Source organism: Actinia tenebrosa, unplaced genomic scaffold (genome assembly GCF_029948245.1).
Source record: "Actinia tenebrosa isolate PJP-AT-01 unplaced genomic scaffold, QUT_ActTen_1.0 PGA_scaffold0__85_contigs__length_37466705, whole genome shotgun sequence".
Classification (NCBI taxonomy): Eukaryota; Metazoa; Cnidaria; class Anthozoa; order Actiniaria; family Actiniidae; genus Actinia; species Actinia tenebrosa.
This window is the reverse complement of record NW_028292569.1, coordinates 2,520,593-2,532,332: the sequence shown is the minus strand read 5'-3', so window position 1 is coordinate 2,532,332 and position 11,740 is coordinate 2,520,593. Positions and strand designations below refer to the sequence as shown.

Below are 11,740 nucleotides of genomic sequence, written 5' to 3'. Positions count from 1 at the left end.
CGAGACATGCAGTCATTTAGTTTCGTAATGAATATCTAAAAGGAATATATATATCATAATTATTTTAACATAAACATAAAACGTATAACATAAAATGTTGATCATTTAGATATAATTTATATTAATAATGATAAAGTGAAGCAGTTTTAAGTATTCACATACATATACATATATGCACAATAAAAAATCTTTTTTTTTTATAGTTTTAACTAAAAACAATAACTGTCTTTATTTAATATTTATAGATTAGAAAAAAATATACTACGGAACACGTTTTGACCCGATAACTGAACCTGAACCACGAGGTTTCTTTGTTCTGGACTGGTATATTGAAAGAGAAACATAGCTATTTGATAGGTTTGGTTTTTATCTCAGTGCCGTGTAGATATGTGTCAAGTTTAATCAGATACATCAGATACAGGAAGGAAATCGAAAACACCACACGAGGGCAATGGGCTTATAAACTGATCCCAGTGGTTAAAGAAACCACGGCAAAGTCGATAGTCGATATTTACAGCTCAAACTTCGTTTCTTTTGAAAGTTGAACATGTTCTTTTTACGTTAAAAATAAATAATTTACGAATAAATTCAGGCGGGATTCTGTACATTTGGCGGGACAATTGTACACCCCCTTTCCCAATAATGGTGACCTCGCTACACCCCTGCACCCAAACAATAATAAAAACAACTAAATAAAACAAAAAACAACAACAACAACAACAACAACAAAAATCAATCAATCAATCAATCAATCAATCAATCAATAGATAGGTAGGTAGGTAGGTAGGTAGGTAGGTAGGTAGGTAGGTAGGTAGGTAGGTAGGTAGGTAGGTAGGTAGGTAGGTAGGTAGGTAGGTAGATAAATACATAAATACATAAATAAATAAATGAATAAATGAATAAAATAAATAAAGAAACAAACAAGCAAACGAAAACTAAACACATGAATTAATGGATGCGTGTGTACAGTGAGAGCCAAACGCGGTCACAAAGGTCAACAAGCCAGCGACTCAGGCAAACCAATACAGTCAAAACAGACAACAAGTCAAGCAAACTCAACAAAATTAACAAGTAGAAGCAGAGAATTGTGCTTATTTTGTGGAAATAAACGACATGCGAAGAGAAAAGACTGCCCAGCGTATGGTCAAACGTGTCGAAAGTGCAAGAAAGCAAATCATTTCGCGAAGGTCTGCACGCAGAAAGGCAACCGACAAGTCAACAAGCTGGAGGAAGAGGAATCAGACGAAGAATCGGACGAGGATGTTTTAACAATAGAGGAAATATCAGCAGTCAAAGGAACAAGCAAACGCTTAACAACAAAGTTATCATTCAAAACACCAGATAACAGCAAAGAAGTGATTGAATGCCAACTAGACACAGGTGCAACCTGTAATGTGATGAGCCACAAAGATTTAATGATTCTGCTACAAGATCCAGCAGTTGAAAATTCAAAAGTGAGTCTAAGATTATTTGATGGAACAGTATTAAAGCCAGTTGGAGAAACAACACTTGTGATTGAAAGAAAAGGCAAGCAATACCCTACAAAGTTTCAAATAGTTGACATTAACATAACAGTCAGCCTTTGATATCAGCTGAACATGTAAGAAGCTAGAGCTTACATCAATCAACATTTATAGAGCCAGTACATGCCGTCCAACAGGTTCAACCTGAAGATAGTTCTAACCTAACACAAGAGTTCATTCTTGAGCACTACAAAGATGTCTTTGAAGGACTGGGTCATATTGGTGACTCAAAATTTGTACTCAAGCCAGATTCTAAACCTGTTCAACACACACCACGTCGAATTCCAGTAGCAATTAAAGATAGAGTTAAAGGAAAACTCGATGACATGGAGAGTAAAGGAATCATTACAAAGGTAATTGAACCTACGGAATGGATAAGCAGTATGGTGGTCGTGACAACGCCAAAGAAGATTAGAATCTGCTTAGACCCTAAAGACCTAAACAAGGCGATTCTCCGCCCAAGATACCAGATGCCTACCCTAGAAGAAATCTTACCCAGAATCAGCAATGCAAAAGTGTTCAGCACGCTAGATGCAAAGGATGGCTTCTATCAGGTCAAACTGGATGAAGAAAGCAGTCGACTGACTACCTTTTGGACCCCTCATGGTCGATACCGTTATCTGAGAATGCCATTCGGGGTAAATCTTGCACCAGAAGAATTTGAAAGCAAATTACATGATCACTTAGATGACCTCCCTGGGGTAGTAGTACTGAGAGACGACATATTAGTCATAGGAAATGGAGAGACGCAAGAGGACGCAGGAAAGAATCACGACAAGAATATCAAAGGTCTACTAGACAGGGCCAGAAAGATAAACCTGAAGCTGAACAGCAGCAAGATGTGTCTTAAGAAGGCAGAAGTTAAATTCATGGGCCACATAATATCCAAAGATGGATTAAAGCCAGACCCAGACAAGGTCAAGGCCATTGAAGATATGCCCAAGCCAACAAGCAAGAAGGAGCTTCTATCACTGTTAGGATTTGTCAATTACTTATCCAAGTTCTTACCAAAGCTTTCAGAGATCACCCAGTCTCTTAGAGAGCTATCAGCTAAAGATGCAAAGTTTATATGGGCCCCACAACATGATAAAGCCTTCAAACAGGTAAAAGCACTTGTAACAAAACACCCTGTTCTAAGATTCTACGATGTTAAGGAACCAGTAACCATTCAATGTGATGCTAGTGAATTTGGGTTAGGGGCCACGCTTCTACAAGAAGGTCAGCCCATAGCTTTTGCATCTAGAACACTCTCGAAAACAGAAAGACATTATGCACAAATAGAGAGGAATGTCTCTCAATAGTATTTGCATGTGACAAGTTTAACCAGTATATTGCAGGAAAGGAAGAGATTGCTGTAGAAACAGATCATAAACCACTGAAGTTTCTATTCAAGAAATCCATTCACAGAGCACCCTCAAGACTACAGAGGATGTTGCTAAGGTTGCAGCGGTACAACCTCAAGGTATCCTACAAACAAGGCACACAAATGTATATTGCTGATCATTTGTCTAGAGCCCCATTAGCAGTCATAGAGGAGGGCCAGAATTCATGTAAGTTTGAAGTATTTGCTGTAGAGGTAGAGTCAATCAACCCCTTGGAGTCTATCAAAGTCAGCCCAGAGAGGCAGGACCAGATACAGAAGGCAACAGGACAAGATTCAATCCTAGAAACCTTGAAGTCCACAGTCCTACAAGGATGGCCAGAGACTAAAGACCAAGTACCACTGAATATCAGAGAGTATTGGAACTACCGTGAGCAGATTACACTCTACAATGGTATTTTGCTAAAGAATCAACGAGTGATCATCCCAAAGGCACTTAGATTGGAAGTTTTATCAAGGATACATTCTAGTCACCAAGGCATAACCTCGTGTATCAGGAAAGCCAGAGATGTTGTATTTTGGCCTGGCATGGTTATTGACATCAAAGAAACAGTGGAGAAATGTCCAATTAGTTGTGCTGAATATCAAACACAAGACAGCAAAGAACCCATGCAGACACGCAAAATCCCAGAACGTCCCTGGAGCAAAGTAGCAGCAGATCTCGTCACTATAAAAGGTCAGAGTTATTTAGTAACTGATGATTATTATTCAGACTTCATCGAAGTCGATGAACTGGTTGAAAGCACAGTGTCAGCTGAAGTAATTAAAGCTTTGAATCAACAATTCAGTCGCCACAGCATACCTGATACTCTGGTTACAGATAATGGCCCACAATTTAGTTGTAGAGAGTTCAGACAGTTTGCTACAGAGTGGGAATTTGAACATTTATCTTCCTCACCACATCATCCTATCAGTAATGGGAAAGCCGAATCAGCAGTTAAGGTCGTGAAACAGTTATTTCTAAAGGCCAAAGAAGACCCACTTATGGCACTGCTCAATCATAGAAATACCCCGTCTGAAGGTCTTGATACCAGTCCAACACAACGCCTTATGTCAAGGAGGACCAGAACGTTGCTACCTACAGCCTCTAGTCTACTTCATCCAGAGGTACAAACAGATGTTAAAGGGAAGATAGAGAAGAAGAGACATCAGGCAAAGTTTTACTATGACCACAAGACAAAGATCCTTCCACAGTTAGAGGTCGGTCAAGAGGTAAGAGTTGCGCCGACACGGACCAATCAGAGATGGTGACCAGGAACTTGTACACAGGTTCTTTCTGACCGATCATACTTAGTTGCTGTTGACAATCATGTTGTCAGGAGGAATAGACAAGCACTTTAGATATCAAATCCAGAAAGAAATCAAATCAACACTCCAGAGATAAGCAGCAGCGATGATGCAGCACCAGCGGTCAACCCATCACAGCCAGAGAAGCCAACTGAGCCACAAGTTACACGCACCAGGACAAGGGAAGTGAAATTACCCTCAAGGTTTAGAGACTTTGTTATGCCCAAATCGTCTGTGAACTTCGATCTATAAAGACAGTATATTGCTTAGAGACATTGAACTTGGATTACCCATTTGTTAGGATTTACTTTATTTGATTATCATAGTATCATAATAGTGTAATTGCTTTTATTGTTTTCCTTAACTAGGAAAAGGGGGATGTTACGTAATGTATTTGTAATCACGTGACCTTATGTAAATAGGTCAGTTTGACAGAATTTGAGTTGGTCTTGATTAAACAAACGCTGAAACACGAAACAGTCACTACACAACATAATTTAGTGTGAATATCTTTCAAGCTCAAGTAAAATAGTTTCAGTAAGTTTAGAAATAAGTGATGCCTACTTACTTCAGCGGTTCAGTACGATCTGCCGATCGTATTTTTACGTACTCAGTTATCTTTAATAACATGATAAAGCAGGACGCACTTGACTTGTATTGTATATATTGTAGCGATGGATATATTTCTGGCATGAGTCAAGGATTATTATTTCGTTTCATCTCATAAGTATCTATATATTCTCGTTTATAAGACTAATTTATATATAATTTTATGATTGTAATATTTTCTTGATCAAAATTAGGTCGAGTGAATCACAGGGCTTGTGATAAATTCAAATGAAAAATGGCTGAAAGTCCAAGCTTTGAGGATCAGGAAGACTTCGAAGAACCAAAATATTTCGTAAGAGTGACGGGATTCTCGACAAACACCACGCAATATGCACTTCTGAATTTTTTCGAGAACACTCGACGATCTGGTGGTGGGGACATTATTGACATTCAGTTCAACTACGATGAAGGTTTCGCTGATATAATATTTTGTTTCAATAAAGGCAAGTATTTTTGGGTAAACAAACTGAATAGACTTAAAAATTACCCCGAACCATGTAATATTATACATGCTGGAGAAATGTTTCTCTCAAATGTTTTAATATATGTGCATGAATATGAACGAATAAATATCAGAAAGATAAAGGAACAATTCTCTAGAGAACATTATACAAACATCACATGGTTTGAAATGGGAAACTTACATCCAAAGGTAATTAATGTTTGCCCCAAATATCTAATTTGCATACAGACTACGAGACATGCTCATGTTTGATGCTTTTTCCCTTGCCACTACGGAACTCTGCTCTTAGAAAAAAAGTCAACTAAATGAGATTGGAAAAAGTAATTACATTTTAAATAACCTAGGGGGACATGTATTGGTATTGACGAACCACCTCCATCTATTCTGACCATCTTCCCCACCAATAATTTTTCTTCTGTTATTAGAACCATAAAAGCCCCATACTGGTGAATTCAGACTAAACTCCATGTTCCTGTTGTCAACATCGTAGTCCCACACGAACCTGGCAGTTTGTCCTGTCTGTACGTACAGCACACTCGGAGGATGATTAGTAAAACGAAATGCTAAATCTAATAAAGAAGAGCACAGCCTTGTATTTTATATCAAATTTATAGAGACGTTGCCGAATGTTACGCGTACGTCAAGTTTATTAATGGAGATTTATGTCTATGAATTGGGCGGGACTCGGTGATTATTGACAATCGATCATTCGAAATTCTTTTTTTTTTTTTTTTAATTTGCAATTGCAAACGAAAGTTGAAACTATACTTATATTTTCTCTTCTTTCCCTTCCGTCCTATGCGCTTTCTAATTTTTCTCTAATTTCTAGACCCCCAAGGTCGTGGAAACCTATATTTAGACCGGCATTGTTCCAATAACTAAATAACGATATTGGTTCTGATTAAAGAAAATAATAAACAAATAATACTATTATTAAGTGATTCTGCGTCGTTCCGAGTGGACGCATTGTCATATATGATTATATATTCTGTGTGCTTTCTACGACGAGTACTGTGAACTTACCTACCAAAGGAAGTAATGCCAATATTAAGAAGATAGCAGCAGAGTTTCTTGGAAATTTGCCTTCAATCATGTCGTATGTGGAACTCAAAAAACTGTACAAGCGATTTTTTTGGCCATAATTTTTGGGCGCGATTTCAGAAATCAGCAATAAAACGTGTTCGAAAAAGAAATGAATACGTTTTGTTTTTCACCCTTTCTGTATTAACCTTTCGTTCACTTTAAATAGAAAATGTAAAGCAAGTTGAGTTACATGTTCAATAAAACATGTGGTATTTCTGATTTGGCTGACTTTGGATCAGAGGACAATTTAACCGGGATTAAAAGCTTTACTTTTTTAACAAAACTAAGAAAGGTGAAACGAAATAAGTGAATGTGAAAATAATAAGCAGCTTTATAGGCTTACTGAATATATTAGAATGAAAATGAAAATGAAAATGAATATTTCCGCTTGTCAAACGATTCAGCTAGAGTTTCAAGTCCTTCGTTTCTTAGTTTGTAGCCTACCATCCACCCTCCCCTACCTATCTTTCTATAATGCCATTGCTCAGTGCAAATAGAATTGGCGCTATTATTTTCAAAGATAGAGGCTAGAATAAAAACTGGGCCGGTATCATTTCTGCCATCATCCTTTTTTCATTGGGTGTTTGTTTTTTTTTTTATTAAATTTTTTTTTTTTTTGCACTGGCCTAAGCGCCAATTCCAGAAAGGGGATTATTGGGCGGCTTGCGACCCCTTTTTGCCTGTGGAGCTTCGTTCGTTTGATGCGTATCTTCAGCTGGTTTTGAAGTAGCAGTACTTAATGGGTCGACTGTCTGCTCATAAATACTGTCGTAGACACCAGTTGACTGCCTACTATCTGATGTATTAACAATGGGGAATGAAGGCGAGGTTTTCATACAAGTCATGCCAATTTGACTGGCGTCTGAGGTAATATTCGTTCTGTAAATGAAGAAAAACAATATGGTTCCGAATGTGATTGTGATAGTCATCTTTTAAATAGAGTAATGAAAATAGTGTTTGGAATCAAAGTAACAAAAACAAACAAACAAACAAAACAATCACGCTAAATGATGAAAATGCACAAACGTTTTAGCATATCATATCTTTTAATTATCTTTTAATTTGTCTATAAATTCTTTTACCTGTCACACATCTTTCTTTGGCCTAAACATAAAAAGGATACGTTATGAATCAAATTGAACAGAATAAATGTTACATAATTTTGCTATATTATATCGTCATAGCTCTACTACTTACCCTGTTTACAGCTCCTTTTGCATGTAGCAATAACAAATATCATGTTGAACACAAGCAAGCAAACGATAATGATAATGCAGATGATGATGATTGTTTGGTCTGAAATAATAGATAGTTGTATGGAAAAAGAGATGATCTAAAAAATGTTGGAAAGAGAGAATTATAAGAAAAAAAGGAAATGGAGAAGAGGAAGGGGAATTAAATGTATGAAACATTGCATTGCTTACTGAAACGCGTCTTGTCTTGGCTGCTTTGCTCACTTATAATCGAACCTAAAACAAGAAAGGAAATATCGTAATAATAAAATAACGTTTAACATTTTCGAAAATTTCTTTTTATGAAACTGGTTTATATGAAACTATTATTCTTTCCACCTTTCAGACCACGTGTTATCCTTTTTATATATTATCTACTTGTTTCCAGATAACATTAAAATCTTGAATGTAAACAAACAAAGGTTAAAAATTAACATTGAATGGGAAAGCCCTACACCCAATGTATAAGAGCACTTCTTTCATAACTTTTCTTAAAATGAAAATGAATGCATGAACACATTAAAAATTGAACAGAAATTTTATGCATACCTTGTTTGATAATACTGATATTGTGATCTGAAGATCCTAAGTTATTTGTTGCACAGCACGTGTATACGCCAAAGTAATCGTCATCTTTGATACTGATTATTATTTCACTGTACCATTGGAAGGAGGTTACATTAGAGAGGAGTTGCCTTCCCTTGGGGTCGTACCAAGTAACAACTGGAATAGGGCTTCCATTAACTGCACAGAGTAGACGTTGGTGGAGTCCAAGTGGGGAAGTCACTGTCGTATCACTCATTGAAAATTTGAAAGACAGTTTGTCTAGAAAAAAAAAAAGAGAATCATTTAGGATGTGAAGCAGGCAAGCAGGCAAGCAGGCAAGCAGGCAAGCAGGCAAGCAGGCAAGCAGGCAAGCAGGCAAGCAGGCAAGCAGGCAAGCAGGCAAGCAGGCAAGCAGGCAAGCAGGCAAGCAGGCAAGCAGGCAAGCAGGCAAGCAGGCAAGCAGGCAAGCAGGCAAGCAGGCAAGCAGGCAAGCAGGCAAGCAGGCAAGCAGGCAAGCAGGCAAGCAGGCAAGCAGGCAAGCAGGCAAGCAGGCAAGCAGGCAAGCAGGCAAGCAGGCAAGCAGGCAAGCAGGCAAGCAGGCAAGCAGGCAAGCAGGCAAGCAGGCAAGCAGGCAAGCAGGCAAGCAGGCAAGCAGGCAAGCAGGCAAGCAGGCAAGCAGGCAAGCAGGCAAGCAGGCAAGCAGGCAAGCAGGCAAGCAGGCAAGCAGGCAAGCAGGCAAGCAGGCAAGCAGGCAAGCAGGCAAGCAGGCAAGCAGGCAAGCAGGCAAGCAGGCAAGCAGGCAAGCAGGCAAGCAGGCAAGCAGGCAAGCAGGCAAGCAGGCAAGCAGAAACATAAACAAACTTACACAAACACAAACCTATATATACTTACACATCACTACAACGTTTGTTATTCTTGTGGCTGAAGCTCCATTTGGATTGTTATTTGCTTGACACTCATCAAGGGCACTAGGACACCGAATATGGTTGGATTTCTATAAGTTTTTTCCCCTTTCGATTATTTGAATTAAATTAACGTTATATACTTGTTTACCTATCTTGTGTCCGTGTTCCTTCGTTGTCTTCGTTCGCTGTTGTAGTGCAGACGTTTTCATTCCAAAGGTCAAACGGTTTGAATAGCCTACGAGCGTTACTTCTTTAACGGCTGTTCCGTACTTGACTCTGTTTGTACTATACCAACAACAACGCGAACGCGCGATGCTCCATACGTCAGTAATATTCAACCGTCAGTTAATATGGTTAATCAAATTCACCTTAAGTTCCATCGCGCGGTCGCGCTGGACACTTGCGAAAGGCGATCTTAGATATAAAGTGGACAACGCCATGGCCTATTCTCCCATCTGATTTATCCATTGATCAGTTTCCTGTGCCAGAGTGTCTTCGCCGCTTTTTGATGGGACTTCTGACATCTAATCCTGACATGACGAATCCCTCTGCACGAGTAAAGATGTTACTCGAGTCCTTCAGCCAAGACCTTATTTATGCAGTGACCTGTGGCAAGACAAAACCACCAAAGCAGATTCTCCTAGCATATGGAGTCAAGACCTTGACTGGAAATGTAGAAGTAATCCGCATGCTCAACCGATTTGGTCATGGTGTGTCGTATGACCAACTTGAAGAGAACGATACAGGCTTATGTCTCCAGAAACTAGCTGCCAACCTCAATCAGACAACAATACTGCCAGGAACCATCAATCCTAATGTCTTTACCAATCTAGCGTGGGACAACATCGACCGCCTGGAGGAAACCTTGACTGGAGCAGGCACCACCCACAGAGTCAATGGCATCGCAGTGCAACCAAGAGTCTTTGGGCCTCATCTACAGCCCACAGAGTTACCTCCAGTTTTGAAATCCAAACAAAGAAGCATCGTCCATGAAGAACAGCCATTGCCAGCATACATCGCCGCTGATAGAGTCGGTCCAGGTCGTATTGTTGCGAGCAGCGGCATGGTGAACACCCAGAAGACAGAAGCCCAGAAAGCTCAGCAAAAGAATTTGATGTGGGTTGTAGCGCGCCAAGCTGATGTGGACAACCAGAAGGTGCCAAGCTGGACCGGTTTCAATGTCCAAACAACAGTAGAGCAGGATGTGCGCAAAGACGTGTTGGCTTATTTACCAACCATAAATGCCCCAGCTACAGAGCTGTCCACCGTAAATGAGATCCTGCGCCAGTCCGAAGATATCAGAAAAAGGCTTAATCTTGATAACATCGTGGTTGTTATGGACCAAGCATTATATGCCAAGGCATGTGAAGTTGCTTGGAAAAACGTAGAGCTGTATGGAAATATCATTCTTCGCTTAGGAACATTTCATATTATTTGCAACCTACTGTCCACCATAGGGAAGCGCTTTCAAGATGCTGGCTTGAGGGACATTTTTATTGAATCTGGCATTCTAGCTGAAGGATCAATATCTAATGTTATCGAAGGAAAGATGTATAATCGTGCTGTCCGCGTCCACAAGTATATCTACGAAGCCCTAATGCGACTCATATGGAAGCAGTTCATACCATGGCTAACAGCCAACCACGCAAATAAAGTGCGCGAGCTACATGTCCTCGAAGACAAGGTCAAAGATGTTGTTGATGAAGCAGAATCCGAGCTCTGTGAAAGTATCTTGAACAGTGAATATTTCAAAGAAATCCATCAGCTCTGGAAGCAATACTTGCAATATTTGCGCACTAATAATGGCCCACTGTCCTGTTTTTGGATGTCATACATTGACATCGTTGGTGATCTACTACTCGAATTGATTCGAGCATATCGTGAAGGTAACTGGCACCTCCATCTCCATGCCATCGCCAACATGATCCCCTGGTGCTTTGCGTACGATAAGGTCAATTACGCAAGGTATCTTCCCGTCTACTATGCTCAGATGGTGAATCTCCCCTCCGAACACCCCGATGTGTATTCCAACTTCATGGATGGGAAGTTTTCTGTTCAACTTGCTGGAGAAAGCCCTTTTGGACGCCTTCCCGTAGACCAGACTACCGAAGTTACTATCAACAAGGACACAAAATCAAGTGGAGGCATTATCAAGTATAGTCTGAAGACAGGAGCAGTAGACAGATTCTACATGACTGCGGAGTACCGATGCTCTTTTCTTTCACATTTGAGAAACATGGTTCAAGTAAGGCAATCATCCTATCATCATGATGACATGCTGTCTACAAGGAAACGGAAAGACGAAGAGGCCGTAACAGCGGTCGAGAGTCTGATTGAAGGCTGGAATAACCCCTTCACAGAAAGCAAAGAGCTTGTTAGTTTATCTACCGCGAAACAAGCACCTGACGATGTAACTAGAGACCTGTTGGACGCTCAGAAAGTAGGGGAAGAAGCCTACAAAGTTTTCAGAGAGCAGCGCCTGGAATCCTCGCCACCACAGATAAAATTTCATGACAAAATCAAGTTGAAGAAACTGAAAACCTTTTCTTCCCTTAATAAGAAGAAAAACGTCTCCGTCGATGGCAGGACAATGATCTTGAAAGCTGACAGATCTCTCTTCGGACGAATCATCATCATTGGTCAAAGCCGAAAAATCGAAGTCAGAGAATTGCTGCAGTACAGTATAGGGCCTCTGCCATGGTCTTTAGCTA

The 11,740-nt window shown here is 39.8% G+C and overlaps 1 protein-coding gene and 1 long non-coding RNA gene across 2 annotated transcripts; one reads left to right on the top strand and one right to left on the bottom strand.

Annotated features, from left to right (window-relative positions):
• The first annotated feature begins 4,529 nt into the window (after window positions 1–4,529).
• Window positions 4,530–5,987, top strand: LOC148913229 (uncharacterized). The gene is made up of 3 exons (XR_016119059.1): window positions 4,530–4,728; window positions 4,995–5,243; window positions 5,689–5,987. It is a non-coding gene; the product is annotated as an uncharacterized LOC148913229 (long non-coding RNA).
• A 973-nt stretch (window positions 5,988–6,960) lies between these two features.
• On the bottom strand, window positions 6,961–9,474 carry LOC148913228 (uncharacterized). Its single transcript, XM_089025974.1, has 6 exons — window positions 9,016–9,474; window positions 8,128–8,403; window positions 7,771–7,815; window positions 7,544–7,642; window positions 7,429–7,450; window positions 6,961–7,225 (listed from the first exon to the last, which is right to left on the bottom strand). Exons 1-6 carry the CDS (start codon window positions 9,017–9,019, stop codon window positions 6,973–6,975), a joined length of 699 nt encoding a protein of 232 aa, XP_088882100.1. The 5' UTR covers window positions 9,020–9,474; the 3' UTR covers window positions 6,961–6,972.
• Window positions 9,475–11,740: the final 2,266 nt, after the last annotated feature.

Bases quoted from the DNA above. Each gene is read 5' to 3' on its own strand.
- LOC148913228 (XM_089025974.1), bottom strand. The intron at 7,816-8,127 runs GTATGCATAAAA...TTCTTGTTTTAG, and splicing joins TATCAGTATTATCAAACAAG to GTTCGATTATAAGTGAGCAA. The intron at 7,226-7,428 runs GTAAAAGAATTT...CTTCATTTACAG, and splicing joins CAAAGAAAGATGTGTGACAG to AACGAATATTACCTCAGACG.